The 23,147-nt window shown below is 39.8% G+C and overlaps 1 protein-coding gene across 5 annotated transcripts in view; it reads left to right on the forward strand.

Annotated features, from left to right (window-relative positions):
• The window catches only part of kdm2b (lysine demethylase 2B), a 196,650-nt gene that overhangs the window by 61,362 nt on the left and 112,141 nt on the right, over positions 1-23,147 (forward strand). For all 5 annotated transcript variants that reach the window (XM_033043248.1, XM_033043247.1, XM_033043249.1 and 2 more), the window contains 4 exons: positions 3,984-4,090; positions 16,183-16,276; positions 18,488-18,641; positions 20,750-20,865. In XM_033043248.1, the coding sequence (XP_032899139.1) occupies positions 3,984-4,090; positions 16,183-16,276; positions 18,488-18,641; positions 20,750-20,865 (471 nt within the window). The remainder of the gene's footprint in view (positions 1-3,983; positions 4,091-16,182; positions 16,277-18,487; positions 18,642-20,749; positions 20,866-23,147) is intronic.

Consider the following 23,147-nt stretch of genomic DNA (forward strand, 5'->3'; position numbering starts at 1 on the left):
TTTTTCACTAGTTTCTAAGATATTTTGATAAATCCAATTGCTTCCATTTTACAAAGTACTTTAAGTTTATTTAAATTAATTTTTGAAAATAAAATGAGCATTTTTTCAAAATTTGCAAATGTGTGGATGACATGAAACTTAAATGTGTGAATCAATGAGGTAAGTATTAATAGACTTGAATAGGCTGGTGGAAAGGGCAGGTCATGAAATCTAATGGTGAGAAGCATAAAATGATAAATTTTCAATGATAAATTGGCAAGCTAATACACATAAAATGGCATGTTTATAAAATAAATGTAACGACAGAGGGACTGTTTTATGGAGACATAGAAACTGCAGGTGCTGGTTTAAGGGAAAAGACACAAAGTGCTGGAATAACTCAACTGGTCAGACAACATCTCTGGAGAACATGAATAGGTGACATTTCAGGTCAAGATCGTTTTTCAAACTGGTTATGATGTGGGGAGGAGAAAGCTTGAAGGGAAGTGGGGATAGGACAAAGTCTGGCAAGTTACAGTTGAGGGTTGGGTGGGAGGTTGATTGGAAGATGGTTGGACAAATGCCAGGGATGGAAAGGCAAAAGTGTGAGAAGGAGAGAAGAGGTATGAATTGTGAAGCCAGAGAGGGTGCAAGGGGAGGGAGAGAGGGGGAAGGGGAGAATGGGTACGGTGGGGCTCAGGGGAGGAAAAAAGGGATGGAGCAGAAGATTACCTAAAATTGGAGAATTCAATATTCATACGGTAAGCTACTCAAGTGGAATATGAGGTGCTGTTTTTCTAGTTTGAGTGTGGACTTGCTTTGGCGATAGAGGAAGCCAGGACAGAAGATTCAATATGGAAATGGGATGAGGAGTTAAAATGTTTAGAAACCGGGAGACCCTTGACCATCAGAGTGCAAGTGTTTGACGAAATGGTTGCCTAGTCTACGCTTGGTCATGCCGATGTGAACAAAGACTGTTTTGCGGAAGGACATTCTTGCTATTGAGGGAATGCAGTGTAGGTTCACCAGGTTAATTCCCGGGATGGCGGGACTGACATATGATGAAAGAATGGATCGACGAGGCTTCTATTCACTGGAATTTAGAAGGATGAGAGGGAATCTTATAGAAACATATAAGATTCTTAAGGGGTTGGACTGGCTAGATGCAGGAAAAATGTTCCCGATGTTGGGGGAGCCCAGAACCAGGAGTCACCGTTTAAGAAGAAGTGGTGGGCCATTTAGGACTGAGATGAGGGAAAACGTTTTCACCCGAAGAGTTGTGAATTTGTGGAATTCTCTGCCACAGAAGGCAGTGGAGGCCAATTCACTGGATGTTTTCAAGAGAGAGTCAGATATAGCTCTGTGGGCTAGTGGAATCAAGCGCTATGGGGAGCAAGCAGGAACGGGGTACTGATTTAGGATGATCAGCCATGATCATATTGAATGGTGGTGCTGGCTCAAAGGGCCGAATGGCCTACTCCTGCGCCAATTTTCTATGTTTTATATTTGCATGGACCTTTGATAGTGACAGGGCAGAATTTAAAAAATGAATAAAGGATGTGGATGTGGAAAGTGTTGGAGAACTCGGTGAATCAAGCAGCATCTGCGGAGTGAAATGGACAGACAACATTTTGGGTCTAGTCCCTGTCTGTTTTGCTACACACATGCTGCCTGACTCACTGAGATCCTTAAGCAAAGTGATTTTACTCAGGATTCCAACATCTGCAATCTCTTGTGCTGACAAAAGTAGATTATTTGAATCTGTATGGAACTAGTTAACTAAAAGTTGTTTGTTACGGTTGTAATGTAGGAAACAGGACAACTAATGTAATAATCAAACAGCATGTTTTAGTAATATTGAGTGGAAGATTAATAGTTTCCAGAAGAGCGGGTTAACTTAGCTGGTTGTAATGTGAACGCAATGTTCTAGCCGCTATTTCACCGGGGCTCAATATAATTAGAACAAGGCATTTCTGGCCATTTTACAATAAATGCCAATGTACCTTTATAATTACTTGCCAGTGCTTCATATTAACTTTTAGTGATTCATGGACACGGGCACCTAAGTCCCTGTCAGGTACGTGCCGTCAGGGTAGGCAAGGTAGGCACTGCCTACCCTGACTAAAATTATAAAATGATAATTATTAAATATAAATAGTAAAGGCACGGGAGAATTATGCCTATCTAAGAGATCGATCTCTTAGGTAGGCATAATTCTCCGTGCCTTTCATGCGCAGTACATGTAATACACGAAAGTATGTGCAGCCCACGTGCCGTCGACGCTGCTTCAAGGTTTCATGACAAGGGCAGCTGAAATTCCGCCTTTGCACCGTGGACTGCGTACTGCGCATGCGCAGCGCAAGTGGCTGTAAAGCGGGAAGCGGCTGTAAAAGGACAGCGCCTCTTGGGGGGGGGGGAGAAGAGTTCCTTTCACAGCGTGTGGGGAGTCTGGCCAGGGGTAAAGTTGCGGGAGGGCAGAAGCGTTGAGATGGAGGGGGTCGGGGATCATGCCAGGAACCAGCTCAAGAGCGGGTCAGCGGGCGATGGATAAGAGGACAGCGGGCGGTGGAGCTTACTCCATGTGTCAGCGCGAGGAACCTCAATTGGTCCCTTGTTCGCGCTGACACAGAAGTGTCCACTGCCCGCTGTCCTGTTATCCATCGCCCGCTGACTCGCTCCACTCTATGATCTTTGCACTTGAGCTGGTCCCCTCACTGTTCAGATGGAGAGCACTGCCAGAGGTGAGCGGGCTGGCAGAAAGTGCTGAGGTCCTGGGTGTCTTGCAGCCACCCGAGCTACTTCCCTCCCTGGCCACAATGCGGTGGCTCCGCGCCCGGAGCGCCGCAGCAGCGGTGAGTGAGTGGATTACTGGCATGATGCCCGACCTCCTTCTCAACGCTCCTGCCCTCCCCGCAACTTTGCCCCTGGCCAGACTCCCCACACGCTGTGAAAGAAACTCTCCCCCCAATTGGTCCCTTGAACTAGTATTGTCATTCAATAAAATCACAACTGATTCAACTTGTCCCGGTGTGCTCCCGTTTTCCTTCCCTCCATCTGCCATCACCCCCGACCGATTCCATAATTCAGAATGAAGGAGATTTGGAAGCCTTGGGCAAATTGAATTGTTACTTTCTTTATTTTTATTTTTTATTTTTACGGAGAGGAGAACAATCTGCGCATGCACGGTTTAAGATTTTTTGAAGTTGCAGCCCACACTATCATCTACCTTTGTAGTATTTGTCATGACATGGTCAGCTCCACAAGTGCAGGCTGGTTACTGGGAGAAATCAGCCCAAAGTTTATATGTGTGGAATGTAACCAAGATGGGGGATGTCTGCAAATGGAATAATGTTTCTAACTTTTCTGTCTGCGAGACTTGTGAAAAACATGATGAATCACAGTTTAACTTTTAAAACACAGAAAAGTAATAATGATTACTGCATATTAACATTTACATGCCAGGGGTAATCACTATGATTTGACTTTTATCTGATATTGGCTACAACTGATTGTCCATACCGTAAGTTCAAGGTTAGTGCCTGTAGGCTTGGAGAGACATCATCATTTGAACTGAGGCAGAAAGAGGTGTATAGATTCCTTGTGGGCTTGGGGGAAGCTCTTCTGCCGACAAAGAAATTACAAAATAACTCCTTTATTGGCTTCTTCGTAACTAAACCGAGTTAGCATTCAAATGTAAGGCTAACTGACAATTGTGCAAATTAACTGGATGTTTTTATTTGTCAGAGGTTGAAGGCAGTAAATGCATTCTATTCATTCCAACTTGAATTAATATCTGGAAGAATTCAAGTCAAGTTCAAGACGAGCATTGTTTTGAAAAACATTTTCTGAGCATTGATTGGGTTTCTATTTTCTAATAAAATGAACTATGTAGAGTGATCTGTTAATAAGTTAAAGGTTTAATTTTTGAGTAGTTTCTTGGGTCGGGTCGGCAATGCCGAATATTTGATGTAATATTTTTTAAAAAGATTCATTGGTTGTTTCAGGTGGACTTGGTAGACTGGGTGGATAATATGTGGCCACGGCACTTAAAAGAAAAGCAGCTGGACTCCACAAATGCAATTGCAGAAATGAAATATCCCAAAGTTCAGAAGTAAGTGAAAGTGTTATTTATCATAGTGAAAGCGGACATTTGGAATCCATGTTTTTGTTATCGTTGTAATGTCACGAAGCAGAATTGCAGTATGTTTATTTTTTAGAATATTTTGAAGGATTTGATTGTGATATTTTGCACTAAATTGATGATGCAACTGTTAGGAGCAGCTACAGTGATTCTCGTTCATGGGTCCTATTCTAAATCCGAAGAATGTGATTAATTACAAGGGGAGAGCTGAACTGGTCATTCTAGGCTTATTCTCATTCTTGATTGCAGGTGTTTTTCATTGAATCATTGTGCCCACTGATATTCTGAGTAGCATTTTGATAGAATCCATCTAACTCTTAACTAACAGCAGGAATAGTGAAGAGGTGCACGTGAATCTCTGTCTCATCTGGAAGGGCTGCTGGAGTCCCTTGCCATTTTCATTTGTAGAAGCTGCTTGCAGATTTGCTACCTGGAGTTGCAAAGCATTATCTTGAGCATCTTCCACAAATTGAGAGACTTTGAGAATGTGTGTCAATGAGTTACAAAGAAGTACTGTTGGAGGCATTTCTATTATTTAAAAAGTGACATACATTAGGCAACCCCAATATCTTTGGTCAACCCCCACATTGTCATCAAACCAAACAGAGGTAGTGTTGTTTGGTATCTACTTCACAGCGACTGAATTCCAGTTTTCTGATACATTCTCATATGTCCTTGTGTAACCCCAGCATTTAACATCAGGATATTGTCTCTCAGACCATCATTGTCTCCATTTCCTCTTTTCTGAGAGCCAGGAGCAGGATTGTCCTCGTAGACCGATAGTTTCAGCCTACTTTGTTGAAGATATTGGTGCTATTTTTTTTACTCTTTTGTAAATAACCCTAGTTTCATTAACTTTGTTATTAATGTCCATGTTATCTCACTTTCACATTTGACTTCCCTTTCTTGATTAAAAAAGAAATTACCGTCTTGGATAAGTTTGTGACCATTGTACGTTACAAATTAAAAGGGAAAAGTCTAGTGATGATGAATAGACAGCATCTGTGGAAAAGGAAACACAGTTATAGATTTCAGGTCAAAGACCGAAGCATTAACTTTAATTCTCCTTCTGCAAACACTGCCTGACTTTCTGTGTGTTTCCAGGATCTTCACATTTTATTTTAAATTTCTGGCATCCATAGAGTAGTTATAATAGGGAGCTCCAAATATTCCAATGTAAACTGTGTCGGCAACATTGTTAAGGGGAGAAACTTAAGAGCTTAAACGTGTCCACTGGATAATTTTCAAGAGCAATATGTTTCTCATCCAACAGGGAAGAAAGCATAGCTGGATGTGGTTCTGAAGAATAAGGTGGGCCAAAAGCACCGAGTTTTAGTATGGGTACATTTAGGAGATAATGATCATAACATCATAATATTTAGGTTGGCTGTTGAAAAGGAAAAGGAGCAATACAAAGTAAAAGTAATTGATCGTAGGAAAGCCATTTTTCAGAGTGGCGACAGAAGAGTTGATCGAGTTAAATTGGAACCAAAAGTTGCAGGCAGAACTGTAGTAATACTGTGGTCTGTTTGAGGAAGAGATGTTTCAGGAACCAATGAAACACATTCCCCTGAAGGGCAAAGAAAGACTAATCAAATCCAGCACAACCTGAATTTTAAAAGATATGTAGAGGACACAAAAGAAAGTTTCTCATGATTCATAAGATTGTTAATATTAGAGAGAATCGGGTTGGTTACAAATGAATTAGAAAAGTGCAAACCAAAATAAGAGAGGAAAAGAAAGCATATGAAAAAATGATTAGCTGCTAACATAAGAGGAAATCCAAAAGAGTTTTAAAAACATATAAATAGTACCAATCTGTGGAGCAGTGGGTTTTATTAATGACAAAAATGGGAACGTGCATGGATGATGAAAGCTCTGAAGGTGGTGGATTAAAATTTTGCATACGTCTTCACCAAGTCAAGTTTATTCATCACATACACATACGAGATATGCAGTGAAATGAAAAGTGGCAATGCTCGCGAATTGTGCAAAAAACAAACAAACAAACTACAAACAGAATGGAACAGAATCACATATTCACATATTACATATTTGTGGGAGGGAGGGAAGAAAAAGGGAAAAAAACAGCAATTTAAAAAAGACACCACACAACAGTAAAATGGTTCAGTAAAGTTAGTCCCTGGAGAGATGGGAGTTTACAGTCCTAATGGCCTCTGGGAAGAAACTCCTTCTCATCCTCTCCGTCTGTAGCAGCTGGAACAGTCCGTTGCTGGGGTGGAAGGGGTCTCCCATGATTTTATTGGCTCTGGAGTTGCACCTCCTGATGTATAGTTCCTGCAGGGGGGCGAATGTAGTTCCCATAGTGTGTTCGGCCGAACGCACTACTCTCCACAGAGCCTTCTTATCCTGGGCAGAGCAATTCCCAAACCAAATCGTGATATTTCCGGACAAGATGCTTTCCACAGCCGCTGAGTAGAAGCACTGGAGGATCCTCAGAGACACTCTGAATTTCCTCAATTGCCTGAGATGGTAAAGGCGCTGCCTTGCCTTACTCACGAGTGCTGCAGCGTGTGATGTCCATGTCATATCCTCAGAGATGTGGACTCCTAGGTATTTAAAACCGCTCGCCGTATCCACAGTATCCCCATTTATCTTCAATGGTGTGTATGTCCTCGGATGATGTGCCCTCCTAAAGTCCACGATCAGCTCCTTAGTTTTTTTGATATTCAAGAGGAGGCTGTTGTCCTGACACCAGAGTGCCAGATCAGCCACCTCCTCCCGGTAGGCCTTCTCATCGTTATCTGTAAGTAATAGTTCCTGAGTAATAATGACGAAGGAGATAGCTGAGATACTAGATACATTAAAAATAGAAAGCATGGAGCCATTAAGAGTTACCTGAATTTGAAGTGGGTAAGTCACCAGGATGGGATGCACACTCAGACTGTGAAGGAAATCGTGAGGGCATTGATCATGATCTTTCAAGGCTCTTTGGATTAGGGAGTGGTATCAAAGGACAGGAGAGTGGCAAACGTTACTTCTTAGTTGAAGAAAGAGTAAGAACAAGCTAAGGAACTATAATGCGGTCAGTTCAACCTTGATGGGTTTTGGAGAAAATGATCAGCGATGGGATTAATTGTCACTTGAAGAAAAGTAGTAAAATTAAGACAAGCCAACGTGGAAGGCCAATTTGTGTTTAACGTATTTAATAGAGTTCTGATGAGGTTATGGATGGAGATACTGAGAGTAATTCAGTTAATGTGGTTCACATGAACTTCCTGAAGGCTTTTGATACGGTGTCACAGCTTATCAGCAAAGTTCAAGAATATAGTAAAAAAGGGATCCAGTAAAAGGGATACTGACCTCATGGATATGAAATTGGTCAGGTTGCAGACCACAGAGGGGCAAGATGAGTAATTATTTTGAACTGTTGGAGGATGAATCGTGGCGCTCCCCAGGGATCACTATTAGGGGCACAGCTTCTTTGATCTACATTATGTGTTGGACTTGGGGGGGCCCAAGACACAATTTCTAAATTTGCAGTTGACACAAAGCATGGTAGTATTGCTCAACATAAAAAGAGGATTGTGATTGCTTACAGTCGTATGCAGCAGACTGGTAGAATAGTGAAGCTCAATGCATGGAATTGTGGGGTGATGCATTTTAGTAGGAGGCGATATATAGTAAAGGAATGTATTTGATAATATCTGCGGTGGCAGAAAGAACTGTGGGCATTGGCGCTCTAATAATGGAAAGTAACAGGTCTGATTGAGGAAGTGGTTGATAAGGCATACATAGCTTTATCAAGAGACACAGTAGACAAAAGAAGGAAGGTCGTGCGGAAATTTATATAATTTGGTGGCCTCAGCTGAAGAATTATGTTCAATTTTGTATTATGCATGTATTATGTTCAAATAAACTGTTCCTACCCATGTGCATATTGAAAAGCCAAATTAGAATAAATAGTTTACTGACTTTTCTCTATTATGCTGAGATGTGAATGATGAGATTATGCATTTATAACTGAAGCTTGTCACTGTTGAGTTTTTAACTTAGCAGGCATACCATCTTCCCCCAAGTTTTTTATTTTTTTATTTGCATGATTATGGACTTTCTAACTTGTCAATCTAGAGTTGTGGCAAGGCTGGAGTGATTGGGCTGCTGTGAGATGGAGTTAAGGCCACCTCTTTATCAAGTCACAGCCCTTCCAGTGGAGGTTGACTGCCTCTCTGACCTTGGTATGTTCACCCCTGATCTTGATTCTTCGTGAGATTGGGCCTTGGATAGTAGTTTTGGATTGTAGATGGCCTCAACATCCCGAAAGAATATGTTTGTGTCAAGGTTGTCAGCCATTTGCTGGGTCTCTTGATCTCTTTCCACCCACCATCTATCCCTTATGGTCATGAGTTTTCTTCGGCCTTCAGATACTGGAAGAATCGTTTACCTGGAGATCTTGCACTCAACATTTGCAAGATAATCCTCCTCAACCATCCTGAACCTGCTATGCAGTATTGCCCATTCACCCTTTCATGCCAGTACCCCAGAAATCATGGGTCTCTTCCGTATCTTGGGAGCTACTTCTAAGACAAGGCAGGAATCAATGGGAAAAATCCACAATCTCCTTCAGTATAGCTTTTTAGCTATAACTTTCAAAAAAGTTAATCAACTCTCATACTCTTCCTGTCACAATAAATACAAAAATATTTCTAAAGAAAATCAATTGGAATGACTAATGCACTTGGACTTCCAAAAGGCTTTTGACAAGGTGCCACATAAGAGACTATTGCTAAAAATAAAAAATTATGGGATTGGGGGTAATATATTAGCATGGGTAGAGGATTGGCTAACAAATAGGAAGCAGAGAGTGGGGATAAATGGTTCATACTCGGGATGGCAACCGGTAACTAGCGGGGTTCCGCAAGGGTCGGTGCTGGGACCCCAGTTGTTCACAATTTATATAAATGATTTGGAGGAGGGAACCAAGTGTAATATATCAAAATTTGCGGACGATACAAAAATGGGAGGAAAAGTAGGGGATGAGGAGGATAGGTGAGTGGGCAACAACTTGGCAGATGAAATTTAATACTAATAAATGTGAAGTCATTCACTTTGGGGAAAAAAATGATAGGGCAAGTTATTTTCTAAATGAGGAGGAGCTGCGTTGTAATGCAACGCAAAGGGATCTAGGGGTATTAGTACATGAATCACTAAAAGTCAGTATGCAGGTGCAGCAAGCAATCAGGAAGGCCAATGGAGTTTTGGCCTTTATTGCTAGGGGGATTGAGTATAAAAACACGGAGGTCTTGCTGCAGCTGTACACAGTATTAGTGAGACCACATTTGGAATACTGTGTACAGTTCTGGGGTCCATACTTAAGGAAGGATGTACTAGCCCTGGAGGCAGTGCAGCGAAGGTTTACAAGATTAATTCCTGCAATGAGGGGATTGACATATGAGGAAAGGTTAAGTAAGCTGGAACTCTACTCTTTGGAGTTTAGGAGAATGAGAGGCGATCTCATTGAAACATATAAGATCGTGAGGGGCCTTGATCGGGTGGATGCACCGAGGATGTTCCCAATGATCGGGGAAACTAGAACTAGGGGACATAGTTGCAGAATAAGGGGGGGCTCTTTTAAAACTGAGATGAGGAAGAACTTCTTCACCAAGAGGGTGGTTAATTTATGGAATTCACTGCCCCAGGGAGCAGTGGAAGCAGAAACGTTAAATATATTTAAGTCTAAAATAGATGGTTTTTTAGCTGCCGAGGGGATAAGGGGCTACGGGGAGAGGGCAGGGATATGGACATAGGTATGATTAGTATAGTAAGACCTGAGTGATCTCCTGGACAAGTGTCGATCGCCTGGATTGGGGTCGGAGAGGAATTTCCCGGATTTTTTTCCCGAATTGGACCTGGGTTTTTATCCGTTTTTTTGCCTCCCCCAGGAGATCACGCGGTTCTTGGGGTGGAGAGGGGTGATAGCGGTATAAAGGGGAGGGTAGTGTCTTGTATTCTGTGTCTTGTGTCTACTGTTTGTGGGTAAGTGTGTCTGTTTAGTGTTCAGCCATGAGCGAATGGCGGTGCGGGCTCGACGGACCTGGTGGTCTACTCTCGCACCTACTTTCTATGTTTCTATGCACTCAATACTTTATGGAACAAAACACTGAACTACAAGTCAATTGGGCTTTTTGTCAAATCCAGGTGTCGGCTAAAGAACTATGGGCACAGTAGGAGAACATATTATCTCCATAGCAAGACAGGAAAGATATTAGGAATTCCAACACATTTATTTAATGAGGACTATTTGCATGGCATTCCTTCTGAGCTTGTACACAGACGTATTATCATGGGACCATTTATTTCATGATTTTAAGAACCAAACCATTTATTCAAAAAATTCCACACTGAGCTCGCTATCCTCAGTGGCAGATGGAAAAGTTAGTTTGAAGATCAGGTCCTCAAAACTGGTACAAAGTGTGTACAAATCGAGCAACAGTGATCCCTGGCTGCCTTTGCAAAATCCTTAAATCCTAAGAAATCCTGGCCCACGATTTCTAAAAGAATAGTCATAGTCGTACAGCACGTGACCAGGCCCACTTTCACGGCCTAATTCATGACCTCTGCCGAGTTTGCCCTTGACTCATACTCGCAGCATGATCGTCACGAGGTCGTAGGTAGGTCGTAGCAGGCCGAGATGCTAGTCGTAGGTACTCGTGGCATCAAGTAGGACGGGCCGTTTTTCTAGCCTGATGAAAAATGTCCACGAGTAAAAAAGGTCGTGAAAGTAGGACAGGCCCTTAAGGCCCAGCTCACCCATGAGTCCCATTTACGTCCCATTTAAGCTAGTCCCATTACCTGCATTTTGTATATATCCCTCTAAACTTTCTTATCAGGGACGATAAAGTCAAAGTCAAATTTATTCTTAATCTTAAGAAAGAAATTAGAAAAGCTAAAAGAAGATATGAGGTTGCTTTGGCAAGTAAGGTGAAAGTAAATCCAAAGGGTTTCTACAGCTATATTAATAGCAAAAGGATAACGAGGGATAAAATTGGTCCATTAGAGAGTCAGAGTGGACAGCTATCTGCAGAGCCAAAAGAGATGGGGGAAGATATTGAACAATTTCTTCTCTTCGGTATTCACCAAGGAGAAGGATATTGAATTATGTGAGGTAAGAGAAACAAGTAGAGTAGCTATGGAAACTATGAGATTCAAAGAAGAGGAAGTACTGACACTTTTGAGAAATATAAAAGTGGATAAGTCTCCAGGTCCGGACAGGATATTCCCTAGGACATTGAGGGAAGTTAGTGTAGAAATAGCAGGGGCTATGACAGAAATATTTCAAATGTCATTAGAAACGGGAATAGTACCGGAGGATTGGCGTACTGCGCATGTTGTTCAATTGTTTAAAAAGGGGTCTAAGAGTAAACCTAGCAATTATAGAACTGTTAGATTGACGTCAGTGGTGGGCAAATTAATGGAAAGGATACTTAGAGATAATATATATAAGCATCTGGATAAACAGGGTCTGATTAGGAACAGTCAACATGGATTTGTGCCTGGAAGGTCATGTTTGACTAATCTTCTTGAATTTTTTGAAGAGGTTACTCGGGAATTTGATGAGGGTAAAGCAGTGGATGTTGTATATATGGACTTCAGTAAGGCCTTTGACAAGGTTCCTCATGGAAGGTTGGTTAAGAAGGTTCAATGGTTGGGTATTAATGGTGGAGTAGCAAGATGGATTCAACAGTGGCTGAATGGGAGATGCCAGAGAGTAATGGTGGATGGTTGTTTGTCAGGTTGGAGGCCAGTGACTAGTGGGGTGCCACAGGGATCTGTGTTGGGTCCACTGTTGTTTGTCATGTACATCAATGATCTGGATGATGGTGTGGTAAATTGGATTACTAAGTATGCAGATGATACTAAGATAGGTGGGGTTGTGGATAATGAAGTAGATTTTCAAAGTCTACAGAGAGATTTATGCCAGTTGGAAGAGTGGGCTGAAAGATGGCAGGGAGTTTAATGCTGATAAGTGTGAGGTGCTACATCTTGGCAGGACAAATCAAAATAGGACGTACATGGTAAATGGTAGGGAATTGAAGAATGCAGGTGAACAGAGGGATCTGGGAATAACTGTGCACAGTTCTCTGAAAGTATAATCTCATGTAGACAGGGTGGTAAAGAAAGCTTTTGGTGTGCTGGCCTTTATAAATCAGAGCATTGAGTATAGAAGTTGGGATGTAATGTTAAAATTGTACAAGGCATTGGTGAGGCCAATTCTGGAGTATGGTGTACAATTTTGGTCGCCTAATTATAGGAAGGATGTCAACAAAATAGAGAGAGTACAGAGGAGATTTACTAGAATGTTGCCTGGGTTTCAGCAACTAAGTTACAGAGAAAGGTTGAACAAGTTAGGGCTTTATTCTTTGGAGCGCAGAAGGTTAAGGGGGGACTTGATAGAGGTCTTTAAAATGATGAGAGGGATAGACAGAGTTGACGTGGATAAGCTTTTCCCACTGAGAGTAGGGAAGATTCAAACAAGGGGACATGACGAGAATTAAGGGACTGAAGTTTAGAGGTAACATGAGGGGGAACTTCTTTACTCAGAGAGTGGTGGCTGTGTGGAATGAGCTTCCAGTGAAGGTGGTGGAGGCATGTTCGTTTTTATCATTTAAAAATAAATTGGATAGTTATATGGACGGGAAAGGAATGGAGGGTTATGGTCTGAGCGCAGGTATATGGGACTAGGGGAGAATACGTGTTCGGCACGGACTAGAAGGGTGGAGATGGCCTGTTTCCGTGCTGTAATTGTTATATGGTTATTCATCACATGCACCAACTAAGGTACAGTGAAATTAATTTGCCATGCAGGGATTCAGTTGAAAAAAAGAACACACAATACACAATAGAATTTTACTCAAACATCCACCACAACATTCTTCACTGTGGTGGAAGGCAACAAAGTTCAGTCAGTCCTCCTCGCTTTGTCATAAGCATTCAGGATGGCTCTGAGAACATTGTGCTGGGAGTATGTAGAAGATCAACTTAAATGGAAGTAGGAATGCATTACATCACAAACTACTCGATTGCCCTACAGTCAGATGCCGCCTGCCCCGTCTGTGTAAAGGTCACAAATCAACATGTTGGCCTCGTCAATTACCTCGCAGTCCACAGAACTGGAGTGGAAGAAATTCATCTTTGATTGCTAAGAAATTGCCCAAGAGAAGGAATTGTTCTCCAACTCAGTTGAATGCAATTTTCCATCTGCCACACCGAGGATAGCTAGCTCAGTGTGGATTTTTTGGAATAAATGTTTTGGTTCTTAAAATCATGAAATAAATGGTCCCATGATAATAAGTTTGTGTACAAGCTCAGAAAGAATGCCATGGGAAACCAGCAAATAGTTCTCATAAAATAAATATGTTGGAATTCCTAATGTCTTTCCTGTCTTGCTATGGAGATAATATGTTCCCCGACTGTGCCCATAGTTCTTCAGCTGACACCTGGATCTGACAAAAAGCCTAATTGACTTGTAGTTCAGTGTTTTATTCCTTAATGTATTGGGTGCATTAGTCATTCTAATTGATTTTTTTTTCAGAAATGTTTGTATTTATTGTGACAGGAAGAGTGTGAGAGCTGGTTAACTTTTTTGAATTGTGTTATTAGAGTCTTAATCCTGGTGCTGACATTGATGGATTCATTGCTTGATAGCCTACGTGTGGGAAGAGAGCGTATTTGTATGATGGAACCCTTAATTTCCATTTCTGCCTGTGGAAAGTTATTAAATGATTTAAATGCAGCAGTTTGTAGATGAACAAATGTAAAATGATCTGAGTGATAAGATTATAGGCAACATAAATACTAATTGTCTTCATTCAGGCTTTGAGACTCAAGACAGATGTTAGAGTGGCAACTGATGTGGATTACAATGAGTTAACAAATATGAATACATAATATATTCCAACAAAAATGTTCAGTTTTATTTTTATGTGAGTTCTGCATGTGCATTTTCCCAGTTTTCTTTAAATCTAAATCAGCACATATGGTTGTGATTACCCTTTTCGACGATCAATGCGTTTTCTTTAAATTTTCATTTTTTAATTCTTTTTTGGGAAGTGGGCATCATGTGCATCAGAAATTACCCATGAGGAGCTAGTGCTGAATAATTTGTCAGCACATATTTAAAAAACTAAATTCTAAAAATATTATTTTGTAACATTAATGCCATCTGTGAATTTATTTTGTTATTCTGATTACCATTTAAAAAATAGTATTTTTACGTTTATTTGCACCAAAATTCTATGTTTAGAAATATTATTTTTTTATCTTTTAATATGAGGTATTATATTCCAATTTGAACTAAAATCTCAGACACTACCACCTGCATGCTTGCACACAGAGTCTGACTGTGTTTGATAGAGCTGAACCACATGGAGGCTGCCTTTTTAACAGTGCAACAACAGAACCTAAAACAGATGATTATGTAAGCATTAGCTTGTTTCCTGAAATAGGTTATGCAGGTTCACCACAAGTTGTGGTATGGATGGGCATCAGGGCCTCTCTGACAGTTGCTCTGAAAGAAACATGGAGGGTCTTGTTACCAGTGCTGAGTCAGGAGAACTGTAACAGTAACAATGGGGAACAAAGACTATTAGACCCTGCAAATTGCCCAAGCCGTCTTCATGACATCAGTGCATATCTTTCTGTCAACCTCAATCCTGGATCCTGTTGCTAGGCAGCGGACTTCTCCTTAACCAGAAGCAGCTCTGATCTGCAGACTGCTGCTGTTGCCACCTGGTACAGTCCTTCACAGCCTATCAGCGGACGAGAGTGTGTGCATTGCCTGCATACTGCTTAGATTCTATCTTTAAAATGAAGGCAATAAATGAAGAGGAGATGAGGCAATAAATGATCCTTAGAAGAGTTCACCAACGCTGACACAACATAACCCACAAAAAGCAACATCGGCGTAATGGTGGGTTCAGATTAACAGCTGAATTATTTGTAAGGTGCATGAAACATCAGTATGATTCAGCCATTAGTTACAGCTGATGGCTGCTGCTGAATCTAAAAGGACTGGGGTTTCATGCAGTGAGTGGAAAGCAACAAATGTTTGCAGCAGATTTAATTGATTGACCTACAGATTGGGAATCAGATTTTGTATAGTTTTATTTAAAAATACTTGGGTGGAGGTGTTGACCTCTGATGGTGTTGGAAATGCTTTTGATGAGTGCTGGAATATGATTACATTGTGAATATGTTGCCTGGCTGTGAAATAATGTAAGCAGGACACTAATTGATGTTTTTGCTTCATTTATGAGACTGAGTGCAGCCGCTTTAAGATATGCAATAGAAATGCAGGAAATTATTTTCCTCACAGAAAAATATGTAACAAAGTTCACATGCTTGTAAGCCATACATTTTCAGCTGGATTCTTAAACTAGTGGAGGCATGTACAAGCAGAATTTGTATGTTAACAGATGGAAGTAATTTTATAATAAATTTGCCCTTGCCATTTGAGAAAGCATTACAAGAACACTTACTCAGTTTCCTTTTTCCAAGTATAGGCATGTTAAAACTGAGTATTTGTTTTTATTTGAATGTTTCGTGACTGAGATCATTTAAGGCTGTTATCTCTTTTGGAAAATCAAGATTCATTGTATGATTTTGAAATGTTAAATTAATTTTCATTCATCTCTTTAATCTAATTACTTGTAACCAGTAACTAAATCCCATTTGCAAGTTGGTTCATTATTGCACTGATGTTATTTTATAGCATATCAGTCTCACTCAGTCTTTGAAACACACCTGCAATATGGTTCTCATTGATGCAGTGATGGGTAAATGTCAGTTTCTGTTTTCTTTAGTGGCCAAAAATGTATATTGAAATGCAAAACCAAAAGACTGAAATGTCCTGGTATTTGTTAGAATTAATAATTTATGTTCAAATTGGGCATCTTGGAATGTTCCATTCTTGTTGACCTCCATTATTTAATTGGAGGACATACCTTGCTGTTGTTCTTGGTCATGACGAATCCTCATTTGGGCCAACAACTTGCGGATTGTCAAAGCATGGAATTATTAATTGTTAAATGCTTTCTCTGCAGGTACTGCTTAATGAGCGTCAAAGGTTGCTACACCGATTTTCACATTGATTTTGGTGGCACTTCAGTCTGGTACCACATTCTTCGAGGAGGGAAGGTGAATAGTGCTTATTTATTTTCTGCTATCGAACTGTTACTTCAGTTTGATAACAAATATTGACAACATTATGTATAAAACTACTTATTTGAATATACTTCAAGCAAGATTATATTTTTTGGATCAATAACACAAAAATGTTTAATTTTATGTACAGCAAATCAAAACCAAAACTGCAATGGTTTATTGCTGATTAAAGGCTATGCATAGAGTAATTTTGAACCCCACAAATTCTTATTTGATTCCCAGATTCTGCAGTGTTCATTGATTTATAGCAATTTCATTTATTCTCCAGTTCCTCCTCTTGGCAAGTAACATGTTTTGATGTCGAAGTAATAATAGAATGTGCTTGAATAAGATATACTGCAGGGTTAAGAGTGGCAAATAGCTCTGGTGATTGTTGTTTAGGTTCTCACCTGCAGAATGGTAAGTTCAATAAGGTCTTTGGTGGGATCAGTGGATGCTGGGCTATGCTGGGCTGAGTAAATTGTAACTCATTGTTGATCAATCTCTGCAGGGTTAAGTAATGGGTAGCCAAAATTCTGTTTAGCATCTTAAAAGGTGACAGTTGTACAAATAGGCTTTTCTAAAGAATGCCTCGCCTATAAATCAGACTCTATAATGACATGACATCTTTTGGAAGAACATTTTCAAAATTTTCAATATAGTGAAATGAAGGACAATAGACAATAGGTGCAGGAGTAGGCCTTTCGAGCCAGCACCGCCATTCCCTGTGATCATGACTGATCATCCACAATCAGTACCCCGTTCCTGCCTTCTCCCCATATCCCTTGACTCCGCTATCTTTAAGAGCTCTATCTAACTCTCTCTTGAAAGCATCCAGAGAATCGGCCTCCACTGCCTACTGATGCAGAGAATTCCACAGATTCACAACTATCTCGGTGAAAAAGTTTTTCTTCATCTTTATTCTTAAACTGTGGCCCCTGGTTTTGGACTCCCCCAACATCGGGAACATCTTTCCTGCCTCTAGCGCGTCAAATTCCTTAATAATCTTATGTTTCAATAAGATACCCTCTCATCCTTCTAAATTCCAGTGTATACAAGCCCAGTCGCTCCATTCTTTCAACATATGACAGTCCCGCCATCCCGGGAATTAACCTTGTGATGCTATATGGTTACACTACAAGTAATAAAAGTGGAAATATTCCACCTTTTCTTTTCAAATGTGTCAGAATGTTTCTCCTGGATTTAAAGGCATTTCATAAATTTACTTTCTTAGGATGGAGATAATTTAATATAACTTGCAAAAATTCACAATATATCTTACTTACCATTAAATTGGCTAGAACAAGGTATTTTGCACCAGTATTTTTCAATGCATGCTTCACAGAGAATTGTAAACTTTCTTTTATTTATTTTTTATTAATACAGTTTTAATTTATATTCTCTACCCTTTTTTTGAAATCATATAAATTGTGTGCTATCCCCCCCCAGAAAACAGAATGAAAATGTAACCTTTATTGCAGCTTTGCTGTGGGGAAAATCTTGAATGAAGAGGAGTAAATTACTCGTAATTTCCTGTATTTTTTTTTCAACTGGCCCCATTCCTCAATAGTACCTCCCCATCAAGATAATGGAACTGAGATCGGATCTCATAGTGGACCAATGCAAAAATCTGTGACATGTTTTCTGATGCAAGAGTGTAGCAGACTTCCTTGTTTTGGAAATGGTATTATTCAGTAGCTTGGTGCAAAATAGTAGGATTAGGTAATAGTGATATGATCTTACCATTCTTTGTAATTATATTTCCAAATCTATTGACTTGAGTTGAAAGCTCTATTTGCCCATAGTTAGAAAAATTGGAGCGATTCCGTATTTAATCACACTTACCGCTGCTGAAGTTGACCTTGGGTAAAATCACCTGAAATGCTTAACACTTGTGTTTTTAGACTTACATTAGTGTATATCTGAATATTGGTATTTTGTCAACATATTTTCTGTAATGCCCCTGAATATTTTTGAATCACAGAAGATAATCAAATTTGTATATAGGATTTTTAAAACTTGTTGAGCAGTTAGTAATTTATTCAGAGGAGTGGGAAGAGTCTGTATTTTGTTATGCATGATTTGGTTGTAATGATGTCCATGGACAACAATATTGCATTCCTCAAATTTGAGCTCAATTTGTACTATAATGGGAAATATGAATGTTCCAAATACGCTTGTTTTACAAGGAGTCTGTCTCATCAGGTGTTCTGGTTAGTCCCACCCACATCGCACAATCTGGAGATTTATGAAGAGTGGGTTCTTTCAGGAAAGCAAGGTGATATTTTCCTTGGGGACAGAGTGGATGGATGTCAGCGAATTGAGTTAAAACAAGGATATACCTTTCTGATCCCTTCAGGTAACTGAAGATGGTTACTATTTTATCATTTTTATATTATTTACATAAATAGATTGGAGAGTAGAACTGTTTGCACAACCTTATTAAATTTGGAAAGAGAGCTGTTTATGTGTGCAACCCTTTTAGTTTTTGTGTTAAGTGTGTATGGGATTGTGTAATGTAAATAATTTTGAAACATTTGGATTATTATCTTCAAGCCATTTATATTTGAATGAATAACTTCAAATATCATTGTCAATATAATCATAATTACTTTTGCTGTACTACGTCTTTCATGCACTTAAAATCTTAGTGATATGCATTTTATTTATCAAAGCATTTTCATTCAATTTAATCTATTTTCTAGTTGGAGGGTCAACCTCTTACATTCCAGTAGCAGAATGCCTTGAAATTTAGTTTTAAATTAAACTTCATCTGTCGTATTCTGTTTTGTGGATTTTTGGTAAACTGCCATTATCATCTGCAAGATAGATATTTGATGTGTTTTTAATGGCTTATAATGAACAATTCCAAAAGATGCCGCTGCTTTGGTTCTATTATCTGCACTTCATTTGACATTACTGCAAAATATTATCTCCTTATTCCTCCCCAACAAAAATAAATTTCTGGCTACATATCTTCAACATTCATTTTGCTGCATTCCCCTTTGGTAGTGGCACTTTCTATAATAATTATAAGAGCGGTTGAAATGTTTGCCGAGAATGTATATCTTTTTACCGTTTATGGTAATGTGTATGATGTAATGGTAAAGATTATCATACAGCAATACCCTGTATATTTCTACATTAACAAGATGCTGAAATGGTTACACTGGTGTGCTTTGCTGATTTAAGAGAGGTGACAGGTTCTGGAAACATGTCGAAAGTCTGAGGCAAAACCAACAGCTCACACTGGCAGTTTCTGTGCATTTAAGTGAGAATGTTCATTTTTTATTCAAGGTTTTTGCTTTCCTATTTATCTTTATTAAAACATGTGGCTGTACAGACTGGGGAATTAGTTTATTTTACACAATGTCATATTGTTTTTACAAGCATTGACATTTAGAAGATTGTGTCTAAATCATGGTAGCCAATTTTCATAGTCTTGTTATTGAATTGGATGTATTTGCAAAGGAAGAAGTACACAGTTAGTATACTCCTGGTGTGACATGCTGTTGGAGTTGCATACAGGTCCTGCCCAGGTTATGGCTGGAGTTCGGGTCTATGAACTGTTTGTAACCTGGAGAGTTCGTAAATCGGAGATGCAGTCGCGAACTGAGTTACCAGGCAGCTGAAGATGCCTGCAGCAGTGGTAAATCCATCCTACCATTCTCCCAAATGATCAATTCTAAGTAAAGGCCTTGAAACCTGGGAAAGACCTATCCATATTGCATGGCTGTGTACTGTCTAGCTTATTTTCATCAGATATGGACTTAATCAGTGGCAATACAAGGTAAGTTGTTGAAAAAATTCTGAGGGATAGGAAAAGTAATTAGCAGGGACTAATCAGAGATGGATAGCATGGCTTTGTCATGAACTTGTGTGGCTGACCTGAATGAATTTTTGAGAGGGCAGTAACGTGTTCTGGTGAGGACAGTGTAGACGATGTAATTTACATTGACTTCAAGTTCCCACTTGGTAGACTGATCCAAAAGGTTAGGGCATGTGGATCCAGGGCAAGTTGGTTAATTCGATCCAAAATTGGCTTGGCAATAGGAGACAGACGGTGATGGTAATTGATTTTTGTTGTTGTAATTGAATGCCTGTGACTAGTGCTGTTCCACAGGCAACTGGGCTGGGACTCTTGCTGTTTGTAATATACATGATTGATTTGGTTGTGGGTGTAGTTGGCTTGATCAGTAAATTGACACTACGATTGGAGTTGTTCATGGTGTGGAAGGTAGTCTTAGCCTACTGGGTGATATTGATGTATTAGTGAAATGAGCTATGAAATAGCAGATTAATTGTGTGAGATGAAGCATTTTGGAAGTACTAATGAGCCTAGAACATGTATCATGAATGCTAAGGTCCCAGGAAATATTTAGGAACAAAATGCTCCCTGGTGTGCAAGTCCAAAGATCCTTGAAGGTTCGTCACAACAAAACTCAAGTCCTATTAATTTATTTTCAGGATGGATCCATGCAGTGTACACACCTGTAGACACATTGGTTTTTGGTGGAAATTTCCTGCACAGCTTTAATATTCCCATGCAGCTTTATATTTATGGGATTGAGGATCGAACTCGGGTAAGTCATCTCCATGGAAATTCTATAATAAGTGGCGATTCAAAGCAAATTTTCCCCTTTTATTTAATTCCTTATTTCTTTTCAGGAATAAAGTTCCATAGTACTTGCAGTATTCATATTATCTTTCTGTACACTTTGTGACTATTAGCAAGCATCTCAATCAGTGGCGAGGTAGATTGCTTTGTAGTGAACATTGATCCTTTTCTTAGTATAAGTCTACATAAGTGAACTTTCTTGCATGTCAATTGTTTTTAATCAAATAATGGGAACATTCGGTGAACTCCATTGACAGGCCAGCTGAGATCAACAAATTATATCCGTCGAAGATCTTAATATATGATTTTCATATTTTGTAATAATGCTGCAGCTTGTTCCATGTGCTCACCACCCTCTGTGGAAAAAGTTGCCCCTCAGGTTCTTATTCTATCTTTCACCTTAAACACATCTTCTGGTGCTTTATTCCTCAACTGTGGGTAAAATACTCTGTTCATTCATCCCATCTATTTCTAATGCTCATAATTTTGAGGCTCTGACTGCAAGTGCTCATACAAATACTGTTTAAATACATTGAGGAATTCCTCCATAGCTCTCCTTTTATTGTGTGAAGAAAAAACTTATTCAACTACGCTGTATTCAATTATAGAGTTGTAGAGCATGAAAACAGGCCTTTCAGCCCACCAAGTCTGGCTGGCCATTGCCCGCCTATTACTTCTGCAAATTACTTCAAATTTTGAGAGCCCTGATTATTGGCCTCTTTGCTATTAGAAATAGATCCCTCTTAATAATTCAGTGCAGAGATAGCACAGTGTTGTGCAACGATTAAATCTTTTGTCGGCCTCCTTATGTTTAAATGAAAACAAGCCCACTAGTTCCGTGGAACTAAGATTCTCTTGATGATATATTTGTAAATCTAATCTACAGCCGCTCTCCGTAATGCTGTCACATCCTTCCTTACTATAATTATACAAGGTCCTGTTCAGACCACACCAAGAGTATTGTGTGCTCATTTGGTATCCTCATTTAACGAAACATATATTTGCTGTAAGGAAACAGTTTACATTTTCATCCCAAATCTGTTGTATTTCACTTAATATCAGAAGCGATGTGCCAGTGTTGCATACACTGCTCTGATCCCCACTTTAGATCGCTTTTCAGATATATATGTGCATGAATGTGTGGTGAGAATGCGATATGGTTCAATTGCACACTCTATAGTAATTTATCATCTGGGCTCTTGCATGGACGGTGACTGTTTGATGAAGTACCAGAAGCCTGCTGGCACCCATTCATGCTTAACTGAAGTTGACATTGCCTGGGGGAAAAGGCTATACTGTAAATGAAGTTCTTGGATTTTGTTAAAGTAATTTCTGAGAATGATCGTTATGATGTAGTACTTGTGAAACTGAGCCGATTCTTGAATTGGTAACTTGTCGCATCCTTTCCAGTTATGGATGTAGAAAGTATTTCTCTGCTCAAGAAGCTGGGAACTTGCAGACTAAAATTGGAAACTTGGTAAAGATTTTTGTAATCTTTACGAAGAGTCATGAAGTCATTGTATAGTTGCTTATGTAACAATATTTTGCAACTTCATTCAGAAAATTCATAAGCTTGTAAAGTAATATTTTAGACTTTAAACATAGTGTGGAAATAGGCCCTCTAGCCACCGAGTCCACGCCGGCCAGCACCGTCCACACGGTTCGCCCCATACACGAACACTATCCTACACACAAGGGGTAATTTATTATTTTTACCGAACCTAATTAACCTTCGATTTTGGTGTGTTGTGGGAAACAGGAGCACCTAGAGAAAGCCCACACAGTTAAAGGGAGAATGTACGAACTTCGTATAGACTTTACCCGTAGTCAGGATCGAACCCGGGTCTCTGGCGCTGTAAGGCAGCAGCTCTATGCCACTGTGCCACCCCAGTTTTATGCCCCTACAAGTCAAGAACTATCATTGTTTCCCATTGCATCTGATGATATTGAGCACTGCTTTGATCTACATTTTTCGGCAAGTTAGGTTCTTGGCAATGTCATGGCGGATACACAAAGATTTGTGCCTTTTTCCAAACATGGATGGAAAATTATGAGATGGGTTTGCCATCTTTAATTGATGACTCGGTCTGCCATTAATCTGTGCGCATGCCAGCTGAGATCAGGGCTGCTGGTGATGGCTTTTGCTGCCTAACAGACAGCCAATAATTGTTTGCAAAGTTTTGAATGCGAGGAATGATGACTTGAGTTTTGGTAGCTGTGGAATTGCATCTTCGCATGTTTTGGACA

This window comes from Amblyraja radiata, chromosome 25 (genome assembly GCF_010909765.2).
Source record: "Amblyraja radiata isolate CabotCenter1 chromosome 25, sAmbRad1.1.pri, whole genome shotgun sequence".
NCBI classification, from domain to species: domain Eukaryota; kingdom Metazoa; phylum Chordata; class Chondrichthyes; order Rajiformes; family Rajidae; genus Amblyraja; species Amblyraja radiata.